General features: G+C 44.8%; 1 protein-coding gene across 3 annotated transcripts in view; it reads right to left on the bottom strand.

The window, feature by feature from the left end:
- The window catches only part of LOC311285968 (uncharacterized protein), a 59,369-nt gene that overhangs the window by 35,001 nt on the left and 6,647 nt on the right, over positions 1 to 17,721 (bottom strand). For 2 of the 3 annotated variants that reach the window (XM_084401892.1, XM_084401890.1), the window contains exons 3-11: positions 16,590 to 16,629; positions 16,361 to 16,429; positions 16,187 to 16,281; positions 13,171 to 13,210; positions 12,942 to 13,010; positions 12,768 to 12,862; positions 8,190 to 8,229; positions 7,961 to 8,029; positions 7,787 to 7,881 (exon numbers count right to left, since the gene is read on the bottom strand). In XM_084401892.1, the coding sequence (XP_084258018.1) occupies positions 7,787 to 7,881; positions 7,961 to 8,029; positions 8,190 to 8,229; positions 12,768 to 12,862; positions 12,942 to 13,010; positions 13,171 to 13,210; positions 16,187 to 16,281; positions 16,361 to 16,429; positions 16,590 to 16,624 (607 nt within the window). In that variant the 5' untranslated portion in view covers positions 16,625 to 16,629. The remainder of the gene's footprint in view (positions 1 to 7,786; positions 7,882 to 7,960; positions 8,030 to 8,189; positions 8,230 to 12,767; positions 12,863 to 12,941; positions 13,011 to 13,170; positions 13,211 to 16,186; positions 16,282 to 16,360; positions 16,430 to 16,589; positions 16,630 to 17,721) is intronic. The other variant, XM_084401891.1, reaches the window with a different exon arrangement.

Below are 17,721 nucleotides of genomic sequence, written 5' to 3'. Positions count from 1 at the left end.
TTAATGCAATTATCTAATCAACCAATCACATGGCAGTTGCTTCAATGCATTTAGGGGTGTGGTCCTGGTCAAGACAATCTCCTGAACTCCAACCATTTCTAGGGTTTACAAAGAATGGTGTGAAAAGGGAAAAACATCCAGTATGCGGCAGTCCTGTGGGCGAAAATGCCTTGTTGATGCTAGAGGTCAGAGGAGAATGGGCCGACTGATTCAAGCTGATAGAAGAGCAACTTTGACTGAAATAACCACTCGTTACAACCGAGGTATGCAGCAAAGCATTTGTGAAGCCACAACATGCACAACCTTGAGGCGGATGGGCTACAACAGCAGAAGACCCCACCGGGTACCACTCATCTCCACTACAAATAGGAAAAAGAGGCTACAATTTGCACGAGCTCACCAAAATTGGACAGTTGAAGACTGGAAAAATGTTGCCTGGTCTGATGAGTCTCGATTTCTGTTGAGACATAGGATGTGGTGGAACGGGAGCTTTGTGCCCTGGATGTGCATCCCACAAATCTCCATCAACTGCAAGATGCTATCCTATCAATATGGGCCAACATTTCTAAAGAATGCTTTCAGCACCTTGTTGAATCAATGCCACGTAGAATTAAGGCAGTTCTGAAGGCGAAAGGGGGTCAAACACAGTATTAGTATGGTGTTCCTAATAATCCTTTAGGTGAGTGTATATTCCCTGTGTTCTCCCTCAGTCTCTGTGGGTTCTCATTGATGCTTGGTTGTGTTATTCTCCTGTTTTTTCCTTGTTCCAATGTGTTTGATTAAAGTCTTCCTTCCAACGTTCTACCTCGTTGTCAGCATTTCTGAGCGCCACCATTCTTAACATACCATACCACCTCCTTTTTGGAGCTCCTTTAAGGCTTGTCAGTAAATGGCCACGGTTATGATTGGCTAATTTCATTGCATAGGACACAGTATCAACGAGATTTTTTTATGACATCAATTGCTGCTTTCTTTGTTCAGAAACACATGTGTTTTAATGTTATTTGCATATTTTACTTTTCATTTTATTAGTCTAACAAGTAAGCCTACAGCGCCCCCTAAAGAAATAAAAGTCTTTTGGGCATTAGGACCAGGCATTAGGACCCGGGGGCTACTGCTCCTGCATGCACTAGTGTCTGTATTGTATTATATTGAAATATCCAATGCAGTCCAAGAGGATAGACTCATTATATACTAAGTATATACCGTTATGTAAAGAATACAGTATTTACACTTTATTATTGTACTCTTTCATATCCAAGGTTATGAATATGCTACAAGTTATGCAAATGTAAAATGCTTTTCTATATTTAACAACACTAACTTTCAAAAGTGAAAGACAACTGCTGCTGCTGCACACATTAGTAACTGTATTGCACACCGGACGTGTCATCTGAACCGGGATTTTCAAATTCAGCACGGTGATCCAAAGCAGTGAATCCAATCACAATTTAGGCAAAGGTTTGCTTCAAAAATGATCACACTGCTGATGTGATCATATAGCTAGCACATCTTGAACACATGTGTTACTGCATTACATTATTATCAGCAAGGTATATCAGCAAGGCAAGGCAAGTTTATTTATATAGCACATTTCATACACAATGGCAATTCAAAGTGCTTTGCATAGAAGAAATTAAAATAATAAAAAGAAATAATAATTAAAACAGTTTAGAAAAATAAAATAAAACAGTCGGACGAACAGTGACACGGTGCTCATTCAGTAAATGCATAGCTAAACAGATGTGTTTTGAGTCTGGATGTGAAAGTGACTACAGTAGGAGCACGTCTGATCTCCTCTGGAAGCTGGTCCAGCATAATAGCTAAAGCGGACTCGCCATGCTTAGAGTGAATCCTTGGTATTTCTAGCTGATATGATCCTAATGATCTGAGTGATCTGTTGGGTTTATATTCAGTGAGCATATCTGCAATATATTGAGGTCCTAGGCCATTGAATGATTTATATACCAGTAATAATACTTTAAAATCAATCCTAAATCTAACTGGGAGCCAGTGTAAAGACCTGAGGACTGGTGTGATATGTTCATATTTTCTGGTTCTGCTCAGAATCCTGGCGGCAGCGTTCTGTATGAGCTGCAACTGTCTTATGGTCTTTTTGGGAAGGCCAGTGAGGAGTCCATTACAATAATCCACCCTGCTGGTGATGAAAGCATGCACAAGTTTCTCTAAGTCTTGTCTGGAAACAAAGCATCTTATTCTTGCAATATTTTTCAGATGATAGTATGCTGATTTAGTTTTTGCTTTGACATGACTACTGAAACTAAGGTGTACTATACGGGGTGGTTGTGGCGCAATGGATAAGACACATGCCTTTGGTGTGAGAGACCCGGGTTCGAATCCACTGTGAGACACCAATGTGTCCCTGAGCAAGACACTTAACCCCTAGTTGCTCCAGAGGCGTGCGACCTCTGACATATATAGCAATTGTAAGTCGCTTTGGATAAAAGCGTCAGCTAAATGAATAAATGTAAAATGTAAGGTCTGACTCTAGTGTCACACCAAGATTCCTGACTTGATGTTTAGTTGTTTGACCCCTAGAGTGAAGGTATGCGTTCACCTTGAGAACTTCATCTTTGTTTCCAAACGCAATGACTTCAGTTTTGTCTTTGTTTAACTGAAGAAAGTTTTGACACATCCAACTGTTGACTTCATCAATGCATTGGCACAGGGAGTCAATGGGGCTGTAGTCGTTAGGCGATAGGGCTAAGTAGAGCTGTGTGTCGTCTGCATAGCTGTGGTAAGCAATTTGGTTCTTTCTCATTATTTGGCTCATTGGGAGCATATACAGGTTGAACAGGAGTGGCGCAAGAATTGAGCCTTGAGGGACTCTGCATGTCATGGATGTCCACTCAGACTTATGGTCTCCTATACTCACATAATAACCTCTCCCATCTAAGTATGACCTGAACCATTTTAGGACTATCCCAGAAAACCCCACCCAGTTTTCCAGCCTGTCCAGAAGTATGTTATGATCAACAGTGTCAAATGCAGCACTGAGGTCGAGTAGTACCAGCACTGATAATTTGCCTGAATCAGTATTTAAGCGAATATCGTTTATTATCTTTATGAGCGCTGTCTCTGTGCTGTGGTGCGGTCGGAAACCAGATTGAAAATTGTCAAAGGATCCATTCGAGCTTAAGAATTAGTTCAGCTGATTGAAGACAACTTTTTCAATGATCTTGCCTATGAAAGGAAGATTTGAGATCGGCCTATAGTTGCTTAATATGGTCTTATCCAGATTGCTCTTTTTCAGGAGGGGCTTGACAACTGCAGTTTTCAGGGAGTTTGGAAAACTCCCAGAGAGAAGTGAGGCATTTACCACTTCTAGAAGATCTGCTTCTAAACTGTTTAACACACTTTTGAAAAAAGATGTGGGAAGCAGTGGCGTGGCGTGGGGAAGATTTCTGAGGAAGCCAATTAAGACACAACTTCTAAACTGTGTGTTTTAAGGGGTGGGGGCAGAAAATCATACGTTACCATTTATATGTTGCTATTTGGATTAACTATTAGAGCGCCCAGCATCATCTTACCGGGACTTACGCTTGTTACAATCCAACACTTTGAGCACGTAGCAGCTAAGTTAGATACCTAAAATATGTTGCGCATACAGCTCAACTAACGCGATTGTTATAAAGGTGTTTGAACAACAAAACACATCCTCTTGCACATATTTGACAATCGGAATATCAGATATATCCTGCTATAGCTAATAAATTTGTGAAATTTTGAATCAAAAAAGGAAATAAAAGCTGATCATTCAGCGCTATTGTGCCTGCGGTGTGACAAGCAATGAAAGACGCGTCTCCATGGGAACCATAAAGTGATACTACGATCAATAACGGTCGCCTTGAAAAACTTACGTGTGAAAAGGTTGTTTGTAAGGCTTACATTTAAATGTGTCTTTGTTTTGTTTTGAGTGTATGGTCAATAAATAAAGGAATTAAAAAGATTGGCACAAAACCACAAATCTTCCGCTATTTCATTCATTCATTCATTGACGATGATAACGTGATGTGATTGGCCTGATGCCAACAAGTTCATGGCTTCCCTTGACACTGTCCTGACCAATCACAGGGGAGCAGTGTCGTGACAATAGCATCACCTGATTGGTTAATCATTCTTTTTTTTTTCTATCAAGGGATGCCAACTCAGCCTGGCCTCCTCACAGATATAGGGTGCAGTACCATGTTTTCAACGCTCATTCACCATGTCACTTTTATAGGGGCGCTGTTTTACACATCATAAAACACTCAGTAATGAATGAAGAGAGACGATGAGGAGATGACAGAAGGATTACGTAAACTGTGAAAACAAAAGTGTTTATTAAATGACGATTATATTCTGAAAAAGTGAGGAAGCCTGGCTTCCCTTGGCCTCCGCAAGAAAACGCCACTGGTGGGAAGTGTGTCAAGAGCGCAGGTTGATGTTTTAAGGTGCTGTACGGTTTCTTCCAAAATTTTGCCATCAATTTCTTTGAAATCAGACAAAGTTACTACTTTCTCAGGTGGTCTGATCTGTCTGACCCCAGTGCAACTCAAGGATGTGCTGATCACCTTTCTGATATTATTGATTTTCTCAGAGAAGAAAGAAGCAAACTCACTGCACTTGTTGTCAGAGAGCATTTCACTGGGAATCTGGCTTGGGGGGTTTGTCAGTCTCTCTACAGTAGCGAAAAAAGTGCGTGTGTTGTTTAAATTGCTGTTTATAATATTTGAGAAGAAAGTCTGTCTAGCTTTGCCTAGTTCCATATTGAAAGCATGAAGGCTGTCTTTGTAGATGTTATAATGGACTACAAGTTTTGTCTTCCGCCACATGCGCTCTGCTTTTCTGCATTGTCTTTTCATATTTTGCACTGCTGTTGAGTTTCTCCAAGGTGCTTTTTGTCTGCCACTCTTCTTCCTGACTTTAACAGGAGCAATATCATCAATTACACTTTTAACTTTTGAGTTAAAAGAATCAAGGAGAAATTCAACAGAGTCTGCAGATATGCTTGGTGTTAAAGATATAGCCTTCATAAATAGTACACTAGTGTTCTCATTTAAGCATCTCTTCTTGACAGACACAGATCTCGCTTTAGTGGCAGGAGAGATCAATATATCAAAGAAAATACAGAAATGATCAGACAGTGCTACATCCTTAATAACAATCAATGAAATGTTTAGACCCTTACTGATAATTAAATCTAGAGTGTGTCCACGATTGTGTTAACACAATACCCAGATATTCGAAAGAAGGGTAATTCCCAAATGATATTTGCTTACATTGATAGATATCTTTAAAAAGAGCTGCTAGACCCCCACCTCTCTTTACAGCTCTGCAGACACTCATAAAAGTAAAGTTAGGAGGGGCTGCTTCATTGAGGATTGTTGCACTGCAGCTGTCTTCTAGCCAGGTTTCATTTAGAAGCATAAAATCCAGGTTGTTTGTGGTTATTAAGTCGTTGACTAGAAGTGATTTATTTGTAAGTGAACAAATGTTTAAAAGTGCTAACTTAACAGTCTTACTTTTTGTCCCCACATCAATCTTAGTTTGACGTGTAATAGGCACCAGATTAGTTGGGTTTGCTGTACGGCTATTGAAGGCCTTAGACTTTCTATCTTGTAATAGAACAGCAATAGAGAAAGATACAGGCACACTGGGTTCCCGCTTGTTCTGTAAACATTTGAGAAAGTTACTGTTATCATAGCAGGGACCCAAAACACATCACTGAGAGCTGGTATCAGTTGTTTTTGGTTCACCTCGAGCAGATGGAGGAGGGTGTGGGCCCTGGCGTTGTGGCAGAGGCTGAAGAGCTCTAGCAGCATAATTTTTTATATCGGGCCGATGCCGATTTTCTACATTTTAAGACATTTTAAGCAGAGCAGGCAGAGCTGGAGACCACCACAGTGGAGGAGGCGGACCTAGGGAACATCAAGGTGGAACAGGTGGAGCTGGAGACCACAACAACAGAACAGGTGGACCAAGGGAACACCAAGGTGGAACAGGTGGAGCTGGGGACCACAACAACAGAACAGGCGGACCTAGGGAACACCAAGGTGGAACAGATGGAGCCGGAGACCACAACAACAGAACAGGTGGACCTAGGGAACACCAAAGCAGAACAGGTGGAGCTGGAGACCACAATAACAGAACAGGCGGACCTAGGGAACACCAAGGTGGAACAGGTGGAGCTGTAGACCACAACAACAGAACAGGCGGACCTAGGGAACACCAAGGTGGAGCAGGCGGAGCCGGAGACCACAACAACAGAACAGACGGACTAAGGGAACACCAAGGCGGAACAGGTGGAGCTGGAGACCACAACAACAGAACAGGTGGACCTAGGGAACACCAAGATGGAACAGGTGGAGCTGAAAACCACAACAACAGAACAGGCGGACCTAGGGAACACCAAGGTGGAACAGGTGGAGCTGAAGACCACAACAACAGAACAGGTGGACCTAGGGCACAACAAGATTGAACAGGTGGAGCTGAAGACCACAACAACAGAAAAGGTGGACCTAGGGAACACCAAGTTGGAACAGGTGGAGCTGAAGACCCCAACAACAGAAAAGGTGGACCTAGGGAACACCAAGGTGGAACAGGTGGAGCTGTAGACCACAACAACAGAACAGGCGGACCTAGGGAACACAAAGGCGGAGCTAGGAACCACCAAGGTGGAACAGGTGGAGCAGAAGACCACCAAAGCAGAGCTCAAAGCGGAGCAGACTAAGCTGAAGACCACCACGGCAGAGCAAACGAGCTGGAAACCTCCAAGACGGAGCGGGGTGAGTTGGAGACCACAAAGTTGACATAGGGCACAGATTGTTCACAGACGGCCTCTGTGGCCATAATAAAGCTGTCAGGGGGTGCAGAGAGTTCTGAGACGACCTCCATGGTTGGGTCGGAAACTACCACCTCGGAGGAAGTTTGTGCGGCCCAGACACACAAAATGGTGATTGCCATCACTGGGAGCACAGAGAAAAAGGGAAGACCTCCGAGATTGCCAGGCTTGGGGGCACTGGGACTGCCGGGCTTGAAATGCCGGCCACTCCCACAGAGATCAGAGGTGGATGGTGCTGGCTAGGTAAACCCTGGTGAACAAAGCTCCGCGGGCGCCGGACTTGAATACCATCGAACCACTGTGGGCGGTTTTGGAGAAAAGAGGGAGAAGTACATTCCATCCTCCAACCTCTCTGAAGCAAATGGAAGATGTTCTGATAGACAAATGGTATGATATTCCACTGCAGACAATTCAAAAGTTGTATGAATGTATTCTGAGAAGGTTGGAAGCTGTATTAAAGGCAAATGGTGGTTCAACACCTTATCAATAAAGAGATATGACCTATTTCCCTGCTGTTCACATTATTTTGTCCAACCCCTTTATGTCCTCCTCGCTTCCAGAAATGTCTACACTCATCCTCCACACATTACTTTTAAATACACATACATATAATGTGTCCCCATAACTCAGAGGTCTTCAATCCTGCTCCTGGAGAACCACTGTCCTGCAAAGTTTAGTTCTAACCCTAATCAAACACACCTGAATCAGCTCATCAACCTCTTCAGAATTGCTTGAGTATTCAAAGGCAGGTGTGCTGAAGCAGGTTGGAACTAAACTCTGCAGGACAGTGGCTCTCCAGGAGCAGGATTGAAGACCTCTGCCATAACTTTTCAAATAATTCCAACACTGCTGGTGATACACAAAAAATATATTTTTCTAATTCAATATCCATTTAAATCTAAATTGTGTGATTGTTGCTTTCTTCAGGTGAAATGGTCTTACCTGAATCTGAGGACTCTGGCAGAGCAGTCTTATCAGTGCTGGGGGTATGGGACTGTCCCTCAATGCTGTTATTAGAGGCATGGGAAATCACCCTGCTGATATTACAGAGCACACAATTACATCTAGCATATATAATGTCTAATAAGATTAATTCATGCATCAATAAGGCCTTACCTTTGCTCGAAGTGTGACCATGAGGAACTTCTTTTCAGTGGTTTTACATCAGAGTCCAGGTTAAGAGTTCTTCAAATATTTGAAGATATACAGTATACAGTGTAAGATTCTGCTGTATTATCCAGTTTTTCCACAAGTAAACAATCCATATGGGAGTCACATTCCTTCACATTTTCTCTAGTCATGATTTAGATTTAGATTTGTCTAGTGAATCATGTAAGACACTTACTGGTTTGGCACAGCTGTATTTTCTTTGGTCCTCATTTCATCTGTAGAATAAGGAATAAAATCACCTTAGATTCAACATACCTCAAACCATTATAAAGATTTTTGCACACACGCACACACAAAGAGTCAATAAGTACATCTTTTGACTAAATTATTCAGAAAATTGTATAATTTTGTGACCATATTCAGCAGTGGTAAAAATGTTGAAATGGGTGACTTGTCAGATTTCCAAAGAGGACTGTCACGAAAGGGGAGCAAAAAATGCAGGAGAAGATGAGTATCTAGTGCAAGGAGCGGATTCCAATTCCAATTAAGGAGCAGATTTCAGACATTCCACAAAAAAATCAAAAAGAACATTGGCCTAGTGAAGCAGATGCGGAAAAAGGGAGGGATGGAAGGCCAGGCCCGTAGAGTGGACGACTGGATACTGAGGCACAGCAGGAAGCCAGGCCGGAGCCGGCAGATTAGGTGGCCACCCAGGCGGAGCTGGAGACCACCACAGAGGAGCAGGAGACCAAAAAAGGTAGAGCAGGCGGATCTGGAGACCACAACAACAGAACAGGCGGACCAAGGGAACACCAAGGCAGAACAGGTGGAGCTGGAGACCACAACAACAGAACAGGTGGACCTAGGGAACACCAAGGTGGAACAGGTGGAGCTGGAGACCACAACAACAGAACAGGTGGACCTAGGGAACATCAAGGTGGAACAGGTGGAGCTTGAGACCACAACAACAGAACAGGCGGATCTAGGGAACATCAAGCTGGACCAGGTGGAGCTGAAGACCACAACAACAGAACAGGCGGACCTAGGGAACACCAAGGTGGAACAGGTGGAGCTGGAGACCACAACAACAGAACCGGCGGACCTAGGGAACACCAACGTGGAACAGGTGGAGCTGGAGACCACAATAAAAGAACAGGTGGACCTAGGGAACACCAAGGTGGAACAGGTGGAGCTGGAGACCACAACAACAGAACAGGCGGACCTAGGGAACACCAAGGTGGAACAGATGGAGCTGGAGACCACAAAAACAGAACAGGTGGACCTAGGGAACACCAAGGCGGAACAGGTGGAGCTGGAGACCACAATAAAAGAACAGGTGGACCTAGGGAACACCAAGGTGGAACAGGTGGAGCTGGAGACCACAACAAGAGAACAGGCGGACCTAGGGAACACCAAGGTGGAACAGATGGACCTGGAGACCACAACAACAGAACAGGTGGACATAGGGAACAACAAGGTGGAACAGGTGGAGCTGAAGACCACAACAACAGAACAGGCGGACCTATGGAACACCAACATGGAACAGATGGAGCTCCAGACCACAATAAAAGAACAGGTGGACCTAGGGAACACCAAGGTGGAACAGGTGGAGCTGGAGACCACAACAACAGAACAGGCGGACCTAGGGAACACCAAGGTGGAACAGGTGGAGCTGAAGACCACAACAACAGAACAGGCGGACCTAGGGAACACCAACATGGAACAGGTGGAGCTGGAGACCACAATAAAAGAACAGGTGGACCTAGGGAACACCAAGGTGGAACAGGTGGAGCTGGAGACCACAATAACAGAACAGGCGGACCTAGGGAACACCAAGGTGGAACAGGTGGAGCTTGAGACCACAACAACAGAACAGGTGGACCTAGGGAACACCAAGGCAGAACAGGTGGAGCTGGGGACCACAACAACAGAACAGGTGGACCTAGGGAACACCAAGGTGAAACAGGTGGAGCTGGAGACCACAACAACAGAACAGGATCTAGAGAACACCAAGGCAGAACAGGTGGTGCTGGAGACCACAATAACAGAACAGGCGGACCTAGGGAACACCAAGGTGGAACAGGTGGAGCTTGAGACCACAACAACAGAACAGGTGGACCTAGGGAACGCCAAGGCGCAACAGGTGGAGCTGGAGACCACAACAACAGAACAGGCGGATCTAGAGAACACCAAGGCAGAACAGGTGGTGCTGGAGACAACAATAACAGAACAGGCGGACATATGGAACATCAAAGTGGAAAGGGTGGAGCTTGAGACCACAACAACAGAACAGGTGGACCTAGGGAACACCAAGGCGGAACAGGTGGAGCTGGAGACCACAACAACAGAACAGGCGGATCTAGAGAACACCAAGGAAGAACAGGTGGTGCTGGAGACCACAGTCACAGAACAGGCGGACCTAGGGAACACCAAGGTGGAACAGGTGGAGCTTGAGACCACAACAACAGAACAGGTGGACCTAGGGAACATCAAGGCGGAACAGGTGGAGCTGGGGACCACAACAACAGAACAGGCGGACCTAGGGAACACCAAGGTGGAACAGATTGAGCCGGAGACCACAACAACAGAACAGACGGACCAAGGGAACACCAAGGCGGAACAGGTGGAGCTGGAGACCACAACAACAGAACAGGTGGACCTAGGGAACACCAAGGTGGAACAGGTGGAGCTGAAGACCACAACAACAGAACAGGTGGACCTAGGGAACACCAAGGTGGAACAGGTGGTGCTGGAGACCACAACAACAGAACAGGTGGACCTAGGGAACACCAAGGCAGAACAGGTGGAGCTGGAGACCACAATAACAGAACAGGCGGACCTAGGGAACACCAAGGTGGAACAGGTGGAGCAGAAGACCACCAAAGCAGAGCTCAAAGCGGAGCAGACTAAGCTGAAGACCACAACAGCAGAGCAAACGAGCTGGAAACCTCCAAGACGGAGCGGGCTGAGTTGGAGACCACAAAGTTGACATAGGGCACAGATTGTTCACAGACGGCCTCTGTGGCCATAATAAAGCTGTCAGGGGGTGCAGAGAGTTCTGAGACGGCCTCCATGGTTGGGTCGGAAACTACCACCTCGGATGAAGTTTGTGCGGCCCAGACACACAAAATGGTGATTGCCATCACTGGGAGCACAGAGAAAAAGGGAAGACCTCCGAGATTGCCAGGCTTGGGGGCACTGGGACTGCCGGGCTTGAAATGCCGGCCACTCCCACAGACATCAGAGGTGGATGGTGCTGGCTAGGTAAACCCTGGTGAACAAAGCTCCGCGGGCGCCGGACTTGAATACCATCGAACCACTGTGGGCGGTTTTGGAGAAAAGAGTGAGAAGTACATTCCATCCTCCAACCTCTCTGAAGCAAATGGAAGATGTTCTGATAGACAAATGGTATGATATTCCACTGCAGACAATTCAAAAGTTGTATGAATGTATTAGGGGTGTAACGATTCATCAACTACATCGATGTATCGATTCATATTCTTAATGATCCAACTACATCGATCTGTGCTCGGCAAGTTATATCGATCTAGACATATATCGATCTAACATCGTTTTAAAAGGTAATGAATCGATTGTATCGATACTATGAAATAACGCATTGGATTTAAGCACGTCAGACTTTATAAGGATGTTTTTTTCTTAGCACTTTTAATGATAAAGGCGTTAAACGTTAGAAGTGAACGCCATGCGTGGCGCGCCAGCAGCAGAGCAAAGACAACAAGCAGCGCAAAGTCTCTCACCTCAGAAAGAATTTCCTGTCCTCTCAGCCGCTGTACTGCAGTAGCGCGCACTCTTCAACTGCACGCGCAAATGCGGCGGCGCGCGCTGCAGGCTTATATCGTTTCATAAAGCACAAAATAAACTACAAGCATGCAACGTCGTTACGTTTCAAATTAGAAAAAAACGTGTTGTCCAGATTCAGTATCTGCGGTCAGATGATGTTGTCAGGCTATATGTCCGTGTCATTATTCTATCATTATTTTCATAACTTGTAACGAAATAAAGTCTCTCACCTGAGAAAAACGAAATCTCATGTCCTGTCATCGTTATACTGTGCTCGTAGCGTGCACTCTTTAATTGCACGCGCATAATTAATTGATACCTGATTCCCTTTCAAGAATTTTTGGCTAAAAAGTCACTGAATCGATTTCAAGTCACTGAATCGTTTCGGATCGTATCGTTCTAAATGAACCAATATCGTCCTTGAATCGTATCGACAACCACGAATCGCGATACGAATCGAATCGTTGTTAAAACGAATCGTTACACCCCTAGAATGTATTCTGAGAAGGTTGGAAGCTGTATTAAAGGCAAATGGTGGTTCAACACCTTATCAATAAAGAGATATGACCTATTTCCCTGCTGTTCACATTATTTTGTCCAACCCCTTTATGTCCTCCTCGCTTCCAGAAATGTCTACACTCATCCTCCACACATTACTTTTAAATACACATACATATAATGTGTCCCCATAACTCAGAGGTCTTCAATCCTGCTCCTGGAGAGCCACTGTCCTGCAAAGTTTAGTTCCAACCCAAATCAAACACACCTGAATCAGCTCATCAACCACTTCAGAATTGCTTGAGTATTCAAAGGCAGGTGTGCTGAAGCAGGTTGGAACTAAACTCTGCAGGACAGTGGCTCTCCAGGAGCAGGATTGAAGACCTCTGCCATAACTTTTCAAATAATTCCAACACTGCTGGTGATACACAAAAAATATATTTTTCTAATTCAATATCCATTTAAATCTAAATTGTGTGATTGTTGCTTTCTTCAGGTGAAATGGTCTTACCTGAATCTGAGGACTCTGGCAGAGCAGTCTGATCAGTGCTGGGGGTATGGGACTGTCCCTCAATGCTGTTATTAGAGGCATGGGAAATCACCCTGCTGATATTACAGAGCACACAATTACATCTAGCATATATAATGTCTAATAAGATTAATTCATGCATCAATAAGGCCTTACCTTTGCTCGAAGTGTGACCATGAGGAACTTCTTTTCAGTGGTTTTACATCAGAGTCCAGGTTAAGAGTTCTTCAAATATTTGAAGATATACAGTATACAGTGTAAGATTCTGCTGTATTATCCAGTTTTTCCACAAGTAAACAATCCATATGGGAGTCACATTCCTTCACATTTTCTCTAGTCATGATTTAGATTTAGATTTGTCTAGTGAATCATGTAAGACACTTACTGGTTTGGCACAGCTGTATTTTCTTTGGTCCTCATTTTATCTGTAGAATAAGGAATAAAATCACCTTAGATTCAACATACCTCAAACCATTATAAAGATTTTTGCACACACGCACACACAAAGAGTCAATAAAGGTGCACTGGGGGAAAAAATCATTGTACTTGCATATAATCTAAAGAAACTACATAGATAATAAGTACATCTTTTGACTAAATTATTCAGAAAATTGTATAATTTTGTGACCATATTCAGCAGTGGTAAAAATGTTGAAATGGGTGACTTGTCAGATTTCCAAAGAGGACTGTCACGAAAGGGGAGCAAAAAATGCAGGAGAAGATGAGTATCTAGTGCAAGGAGTGGATTCCAATTCCAATTAAGGAGCAGATTTCAGACATTCCACAAAAAAATCAAAAAGAACATTGGCCTAGTGAAGCAGATGCGGAAAAAGGGAGGGATGGAAGGCCAGGCCCGTAGAGTGGACGACTGGATACTGAGGCACAACAGGAAGCCAGGCCGGAGCCGGCAGATTAGGTGGCCACCCAGGCGGAGCTGGAGACCACCACAGAGGAGCAGGAGACCAAAAAAGGTAGAGCAGGCGGATCTGGAGACCACAACAACAGAACAGACGGACCAAGGGAACACCAAGGCAGAACAGGTGGAGCTGGAGACCACAACAACAGAACAGGTGGACCTAGGGAACACCAAGGTGGAACAGGTGGAGCTGGAGACCACAACAACAGAACAGGTGGACCTAGGGAACACCAAGGTGGAACAGATGGAGCTGGAGACCACAACAACAGAACAGGTGGACATAGGGAACACCAAGGTGGAACAGGTGGAGCTGAAGACCACAACAACAGAACAGGCGGACCTATGGAACACCAACATGGAACAGATGGAGCTCCAGACCACAATAAAAGAACAGGTGGACCTAGGGAACACCAAGGCGGAACAGGTGGAGCTGGAGACCACAACAACAGAACAGGCGGATCTAGAGAACACCAAGGCAGAACAGGTGGTGCTGGAGACCACAATAACAGAACAGGCGGACATATGGAACATCAAAGTGGAACAGGTGGAGCTTGAGACCACAACAACAGAACAGGTGGACCTAGGGAACACCAAGGCGGAACAGGTGGAGCTGGAGACCACAACAACAGAACAGGTGGACCTAGGGAACACCAAGGCAGAACAGGTGGTGCTGGAGACCACAATAACAGAACAGGCGGACCTAGGGAACACCAAGGTGGAACAGGTGGAGCTTGAGACCACAACAACAGAACAGGTGGACCTAGGGAACACCAAGGCGGAACAGGTGGAGCTGGGGACCACAACAACAGAACAGGCGGACCTAGGGAACACCAAGGTGGAACAGATTGAGCCGGAGACCACAACAACAGAACAGACGGACCAAGGGAACACCAAGGCGGAACAGGTGGAGCTGGAGACCACAACAACAGAACAGGTGGACCTAGGGAACACCAAGGTGGAACAGGTGGAGCTGAAGACCACAACAACAGAACAGATGGACCTAGGGAACACCAAGGTGGAACAGGTGGTGCTGGAGACCACAACAACAGAACAGGCGGATCTAGGGAACACCAAGGCAGAACAGGTGGTGCTGGAGACCACAATAACAGAACAGGCGGACATATGGAACATCAAAGTGGAACAGGTGGAGCTTGAGACCACAACAACAGAACAGGTGGACCTAGGGAACACCAAGGCGGAACAGGTGGAGCTGGGGACCACAACAACAGAACAGGTGGACCTAGGGAACACCAAGGTGGAACAGGTGGAGCTTGAGACCAGAACAACAGAACAGGTGGACCTAGGGAACACCAAGGCGGAACAGGTGGAGCTGGGGACCACAACAACAGAACAGGCGGACCTAGGGAACACCAAGGTGGAACAGGTGGAGCAGAAGACCACCAAAGCAGAGCTCAAAGCGGAGCAGACTAAGCTGAAGACCACCACGGCAGAGCAAACGAGCTGGAAACCTCCAAGACGGAGCGGGCTGAGTTGGAGACCACAAAGTTGACATAGGGCACAGATTGTTCACAGACGGCCTCTGTGGCCATAATAAAGCTGTCAGGGGGTGCAGAGAGTTCTGAGACGGCCTCCATGGTTGGGTCGGAAACTACCACCTCGGAGGAAGTTTGTGCGGCCCAGACACACAAAATGGTGATTGCCATCACTGGGAGCACAGAGAAAAAGGGAAGACCTCCGAGATTGCCAGGCTTGGGGGCACTGGGACTGCCGGGCTTGAAATGCCGGCCACTCCCACAGACATCAGAGGTGGATGGTGCTGGCTAGGTAAACCCTGGTGAACAAAGCTCCGCGGGCGCCGGACTTGAATACCATCGAACCACTGTGGGCGGTTTTGGAGAAAAGAGGGAGAAGTACATTCCATCCTCCAACCTCTCTGAAGCAAATGGAAGATGGTCTGATAGACAAATGGTATGATATTCCACTGCAGACAATTCAAAAGTTGTATGAATGTATTCTGAGAAGGTTGGAAGCTGTATTAAAGGCAAATGGTGGTTCAACACCTTATCAATAAAGAGATATGACCTATTTCCCTGCTGTTCACATTATTTTGTCCAACCCCTTTATGTCCTCCTCGCTTCCAGAAATGTCTACACTCATCCTCCACACATTACTTTTAAATACACATACATATAATGTGTCCCCATAACTCAGAGGTCTTCAATCCTGCTCCTGGAGAACCACTGTCCTGCAAAGTTTAGTTCCAACCCTAATCAAACACACCTGAATCAGCTCATCAACCACTTCAGAATTGCTTGAGTATTCAAAGGCAGGTGTGCTGAAGCAGGTTGGAACTAAACTCTGCAGGACAGTGGCTCTCCAGGAGCAGGATTGAAGACCTCTGCCATAACTTTTCAAATAATTCCAACACTGCTGGTGATACACAAAAAAATATATTTTTCTAATTCAATATCCATTTAAATCTAAATTGTGTGATTGTTGCTTTCTTCAGGTGAAATGGTCTTACCTGAATCTGAGGACTCTGGCAGAGCAGTCTGATCAGTGCTGGGGGTATGGGACTGTCCCTCAATGCTGTTATTAGAGGCATGGGAAATCACCCTGCTGATATTACAGAGCACACAATTACATCTAGCATATATAATGTCTAATAAGATTAATTCATGCATCAATAAGGCCTTACCTTTGCTCGAAGTGTGACCATGAGGAACTTCTTTTCAGTGGTTTTACATCAGAGTCCAGGTTAAGAGTTCTTCAAATATTTGAAGATATACAGTATACAGTGTAAGATTCTGCTGTATTATCCAGTTTTTCCACAAGTAAACAATCCATATGGGAGTCACATTCCTTCACATTTTCTCTAGTCATGATTTAGATTTAGATTTGTCTAGTGAATCATGTAAGACACTTACTGGTTTGGCAAAGCTGTATTTTCTTTGGTCCTCATTTCATCTGTAGAATAAGCAGTGGTGGTAAGTAACGAAGTAAAAATACTTTGTTACTTTACTTAAGTATTTTTTTCGGGGATCTGTACTTTACTTGAGTATGTTTTATTTGCATCTACTTTCACTCTTACTCCACTACAATATTAAAGACAAAGTTTACTTTTTACTCCGATACATTTCCCCATGCCTGCTCCAAGTATTTATTACACTGATTTTCCAAACCAATGAAAAAACTTGGTTTTCTTCTTTTTTTTTTAAAGCACGCGCTAGGCCGCCCGCGTGCTCGCAAGCTCTTTGCCAGCATACGCTCACGCAGCAGTTAGTTCGAGGTGGAAGATGACCGCTGAAACAGGTGATAATGCAGCTCTTGCCCTATGACTTACCCTGAGGAATTAAACAACTCGGGCGAGGGAGATGAGGAGGAGATTCAAGAAGAGGACGAAGTTGTTAACTTCCAAGAAGTGGCAAGTGTGCTTGATGTAGGTGATGGCTTTTAATATCATTTACCCAAGCATCAGCATTGCGCGTGCCACCTTCTCAATTTGGTGTCAACGGTAGATGCTTTAAAGGCAAACTCAAATGAGGCCTACAAAAAAGTGTCCAGAGCCACATTTTCAAAGTGCCACGCACTATGGAACAAGAGTGGACGATCCACTTTAGCTGCAGAAACCATCAAAGATACATGCAAACTTCAGCTAATTAGGGCCAATGCAACCAGATGGAACTCGATGTTCCTTGCAGTGGAGAGAATAGTGAGGATCGTCAAAGAACAAGGAGAGGGAGCCATCAGAGATGTCTGCACATCATTCAAAATTCCAATGTGAGTACTGTATTTTTGTTTATTGGGATGGTTTTCCGATGCCACTACTCCTACACTATTTAAGCTAGACACACCACACCAACTTTATTGTAGCCTCTACAACTGTCCCATTTATTGTAACTACTACATACTAACTAAATTGCCCCATTAGAACTTTCCCACTCCTAACCCAACTCTTAAACTTATTAACTACTCCATTACAATTATTCAATGAATCTACCCCACACTAATCAACCCACTACAGTTGCCCCACTCTGAACAAAATAAATCACTTAATCC

This window comes from Rutilus rutilus (genome assembly GCF_951802725.1).
Source record: "Rutilus rutilus genome assembly, chromosome: 2".
NCBI classification, from domain to species: Eukaryota; Metazoa; Chordata; class Actinopteri; order Cypriniformes; family Leuciscidae; genus Rutilus; species Rutilus rutilus.
The sequence above is the reverse complement of the archived record's forward strand: the minus strand, read 5'-3'. Positions and strand labels throughout refer to the sequence as shown.